This window comes from Pteropus vampyrus, unplaced genomic scaffold (genome assembly GCF_000151845.1).
Source record: "Pteropus vampyrus isolate Shadow unplaced genomic scaffold, Pvam_2.0 Scaffold18, whole genome shotgun sequence".
In the NCBI taxonomy this organism is placed as follows: domain Eukaryota; kingdom Metazoa; phylum Chordata; class Mammalia; order Chiroptera; family Pteropodidae; genus Pteropus; species Pteropus vampyrus.
Genome location: NW_011888799.1, coordinates 158,622 through 163,489, shown reverse-complemented (window position 1 = coordinate 163,489; position 4,868 = coordinate 158,622). Strand labels below are relative to the sequence as shown.

The window sequence follows — 4,868 nt, the reverse complement described above, 5'->3', positions numbered from 1 at the left end:
TGGAAGCAACCTAAATGCCCATCAACGGACAATTGGATAAAGAAATTATGGTTCATATATACAATGGAATATTACTCAGCCATTAAAAAAACTGAAATCCTACCATTTGCAACAACATGGATAGACCTAGAGGTTCTTATGTTGAGTGAAATCAGTCAGACAGAGAAAGAGAAATACCATATGATTTCACTTATATGTGGAATCTAAGGAACAAAAAAACCAAACTAATCAAAAACAGACTCACGAATATAGTGGACAATTTGATGACAGACAGAGGGGAGGGAGATTGGGGGACTGGGAGAATGGAGTGAAGGGTTAAAGAAGTATAAATTAGTAGTTGATAGTTGGGCACGGGGATGGGATGCATGGCATAGGAAATGCAGTTAGCATTAATATGATGGCTAAGTGGAGGGCCAGGGGAGGGAGGGAGCAATTGGGGGGATCATTTTATGAACAAAATAGATGTCTAACCAATGTACTGTATAATTGAAACTAATTCAAATAAATAAATTTATATTAAACAAAAGAGGTTTTCTTTATTATCCAAGTGTCTTTTGTAAATAAAGAATTCCATTTGCAGAGCGGGAGTTGACAAAAGAATATTTGAAATGTTATTTGGTTTACAAAAGTCCAGTGAATATTTGGGTTTTCAGGAAGGGGGAAGAGGTGTAGTGGCCTCCAGAGTGCTGGGTATATAGACTGAAGATATTCTGCCAATACAAAGGGGTAGGTACTTCATGGACATACTTATGTCATATGTTATCTATACAACTTTCTATGTTATTTATATAGTTTTGTAGCTTTGTATATCATTCATACAGATTTCTAGCAGTTAGCAGTCAATTGTTCTAACAAAATCATGTATTGTGACAATCCTCTAGCAGCTGGCAGTCAATTTCTCAAGGAAGGTGTGCTGTTTTCTTAGTGTACAAGGCATTACGTGGGCTAGTGGTGGCCTTGACTGTGACCACAGGAAGAGGCAGCTGGGGGCAGAAAGGAAGCTGGATTGATGATGCTCAGGGGACACCGTAGTATCTCAGGACAGGGCAGGCAGTGTCAAGTCTCCAGGGACACCCTGGGGAGTATCACACCTCAGGGCAGCTGTATTCCTGGATCCGGCGGGGATGAGGCCTGTAGGTGACCCAAACAGTCTCGGGAGTGGAGAGCAGAGAGAAGTCGATCGGGTAGGGAACAGATCTGGATGTGAGAAGCCAAGAAAACACAGGTGAAGAGAAAGGAGACAAAACTGAGAATGGGAAGACCTGAGTTCAGAACCTTCCTCCGCCTGCTGTGTGACCTTGGGCAAGTCAGTTGCCCTCTCTGGGAAATTGCAGGGAGATACCTGCTGAGCCCACCTTGGAGAAACGCTAGGATGTGAATTTGCATATTTCTGGGTAATTTTCAAATCTGACTGTGTCATTCCCCAGCACCACAGGTGAAGTCCAACCTCGTTAGCATAGCACCCTGACATACACCCTACTATGTCTCCCTAGGTACCTCCAAGTGCTCCTCTAGGCCTCTCCCTGCCCAAGTGGAGAAACCATGATTAGACCCTGTGACTTCCAGCTCTGGGTGGCTTCCCTAGGTGGCTTTATCACTTTGTGGCTTTATCGCTGGGTTGGGATCCTACCTCTGCCACCTACCAACTGTGTGACTTTGGGCATTACTTAACCTCTTTGTATCACAGTGCTTAAAACATAACCACTATCTAAGTTTTAGCTATTGTTACTACATTCATATTGAATAGGTGGGAAATCCATAGTAACTCAAAGAAGGGGCTTTTGAGTAGTGGTGGTTTGGGGAGTCTGACAGACTTGGTAGCAATTAGGAGGATTTGAGCAGCGATTAGCAAGATGGACCTCCTCCTTTTCCATCTGGAGCCTGTACAGGCAGTCTCTCAATTTCTCCATCTGTCTTTTCACATAGGTCAGTTACACAACCTGAGTCAGATGACCACTGAATTCTTATTGAGGGATAGCAAAGCTAGCCGAGGAAAATTATGCTGATACATCTAGCTATACTCCAGAGAAAGACAGATCTGGCACAACTGCTGTTTTGGAATGAAAGAGCCAGGGAGCAGACGTGACCCCATCCTGTAGCCTAAGCTATCCCATCCAACTCATAGATCTACGAAAGAGAAAAACAAATGTTTGTTTTGTAATGCACTGAGATCTGAGGGCGATTGTTTGTTATGCAGCATTATCATAGTAGCAATAAATGACCAATGCAACTCACATCAGAGGATAAATTGAACCTCTGATTTAAAGGACACTTCTGCACACATGCGCACGAGTGCACATGCGCATACACATTAATGTATGGAACATCTGCCTTGTGGCTTTTATTCTAGCCTCTCTTCTCTTTGTTGGCAGGGGGGGTATCAGCTGAGGACCAGGAGTTATTACAGGACTAGCCCATGGATGTGACAGTGTCTCTCGTGATTGTAGTTTGAAAGGAAATGAGCAGATTTCTTTTCTTTCTGGATCACTCCTCCTGCTCTATGCTTAACATTTTTGAGCTTCTCTTTTCCAGCTCCTCCCCTGTTTTTTGAAGCTCAGAGCAGTAAATCTGTATCTGCATAGAATTGCTTCAGATCATTGATTGGTAAGTTGCCTCCAGGCAGTTTCACAATCTGTTCTATAAAAGAGCACCACAGACAAGATATGTGACCCACTGACAACAGTGTCTCTCACAGCTTATGACTGTTGTTTTGTTTGTTTTAATCACAGCCTGCTTTTTAATAAAGCATCTAGATTCCTAGAAGTTTATCAACCAATGTAGCTCTGGCTGAATTGCATAGCTTCCACAGCTCTGATGTATGGGAAGAGGCCTGGCCCTAGGTCAAGAGACTCAAGTCTGGACCTGGCTCCCAGATGGTACCAAGTCAGGGAGGCTTCCCCACCCCCACTGCAGACCTGCCTACGTTCTCATGACCAAACTTGAGCTCCTAGGGGCAGAGCTATGGCTACTCAAAGTTCAAGGAGATCTTGGGGCTGGATACCAAGGAATAGAGTGAGACTAATCCCAGGCTACACTGACCCAGTGACCTCCAGGGACTGCTGACTGCCTGTTGGGTCCTGCACCCTCCCTGCCCATCCCTTAACCCAGAAAGTGACTTTTATGTCTGCCCCACGTCCTGCACAACCTCTGAGAATCTCCTCCCCACTACACTGCTTTCCACCACCCACCAAGTACCTACTGGCCCAGACTTTGAAGTGGGCCTGTGGCTGCAGGGGTGAGCTTCTGGCCCTCATCTACTTCATACATTCCATCCAGGACAGGAGCAACCTGGAAGGATGTCCCTTAGAATGATTAAGGAATTTTTTTGACCAACAAATGCTTGAAGCAAATTAAACAGCAGTGCGGATCTGTTCCATTTGGAGAATACTTTGATAATGCAACAAATAATTATAGGTGACACCCAGCTTGGTTTGTGTTTCAGGCTGGCATTTTGAATTTGTGACTGTACACATGTATGCATGTGCCTTTAACAACATTATGGTTTAGAAAAAAAAATTAAGGCTTGGTTTATATCAGGTTCACAGTTCATCAGATTAGTATGTTTTATTCTTGTCTTTAGTTTGAAGTTCAATTTGGGATAAATTCTTGAAAGTCGGAGCATTGAGTTTAATTCATCTTTGATTTCCCCAGAGCCCAGAAAAATGCTTGGCACTTAGTAGATGCTCAATAAAGATTGATTGATTAAATCAATGACAATATAATATAGTGAAGAAACTGTAAGAAGCAGGCCTATGTTGTTTAGGGCTATTAGTTGTAGGATGGGAACAGTTAGGACCTCACACATTGATGGTCTCATGGTCACCCACCTGTCTAGTTTGGTTTTTTAGTACAGTTCTATTCAGAAACTAAGAGTTAGCTAGTCAGCTTCCGGGGGTTATGTAACCATAGTATCTACTAATTATTGAGTGCTACTACACATCTTGCACTGTGCGAAGTAATTTCCATAGCTGACTTCATTAAATGCTCACAACAACCTTATGAGTTGCTGTTATCTCTATTTTACAGATCAGGAAATAGAGACTCAGAGAGACTACATGTCCCAAGCGTGCTCACTGAGCGAGACTATGGAAATGGGGGATTTTATATTGGATGCGTCCAATTCCAAAGCCCAGCTTCTAACCCCTACTACTGACCCCCCTTCCACTCCTTGTAATCTTCCTACAGACCATTCCCAAAGCCACTCCTCTCTGTGGAATTAAAAAAAACATTAGTCATGCTCACTGCGCTTTGCTGCCCGGTTTTTTGGATCGTGGATGTCTTAGGAAGCCTTTTCTGGTGCCACTTGTCTTTTGTTTGTTCTTCATGAATACCTTGCTCACCCAATTGGAGTCTTCAGGAGGGCTCACCCTGGGCAAAGAGATGAAGTGGTTTATTAATAACCTGCCCTGCTCCAGCTCAGAAGGTATCGGACACACCAATGCTGTGATTCTCAGCCCTGGCTAAGCATCAGAGTTCCCCAGCGACCTTTATTTTGTAATCAATGAATATTTATCTGTGTAACATCATGCCAACTAATCAAATGAAACTCAAACTTTTGTATAGTTATATGTCAATGCAATAAAGTTTAAATCATGTGAACAAAATGTGGAATTTATGCCCAGGCACAAAATTATTAAGTTCATGCAAACTCTTTCAAAAGTTTTATAATTAAAATGATACTTAATGGGTCTACAGCCATGCTACCCTGAACAAGCCCGATTCCGTCTGATCTCGGAAGCTAAGCAGGGTCGGGCCTGGTTAGTACTTGGATGGGAAACCACCTAGGAAGACCAGGTACTGTAGGCATAAAAAATAAAAAAATAAGAGATTGTAAGCTGACAAGGTCCTTTCAATCTGTGAGGTCAATC

General features: G+C 43.0%; 1 protein-coding gene and 1 non-coding gene across 3 annotated transcripts in view; one reads left to right on the top strand and one right to left on the bottom strand.

The window, feature by feature from the left end:
* Positions 1-4,238: 4,238 nt before the first annotated feature.
* PNPLA1 (patatin like phospholipase domain containing 1) overlaps positions 4,239-4,868 on the bottom strand; it is a 36,544-nt gene continuing 35,914 nt past the window's right edge. For both annotated transcript variants that reach the window (XM_011354815.1, XM_023527527.1), the window contains one exon: positions 4,239-4,368. In XM_011354815.1, the coding sequence (XP_011353117.1) occupies positions 4,239-4,368 (130 nt within the window). The remainder of the gene's footprint in view (positions 4,369-4,868) is intronic.
* Positions 4,688-4,806, top strand: LOC111736178. The gene has a single exon (XR_002779119.1). It is a non-coding gene; the product is annotated as a 5S ribosomal RNA (ribosomal RNA).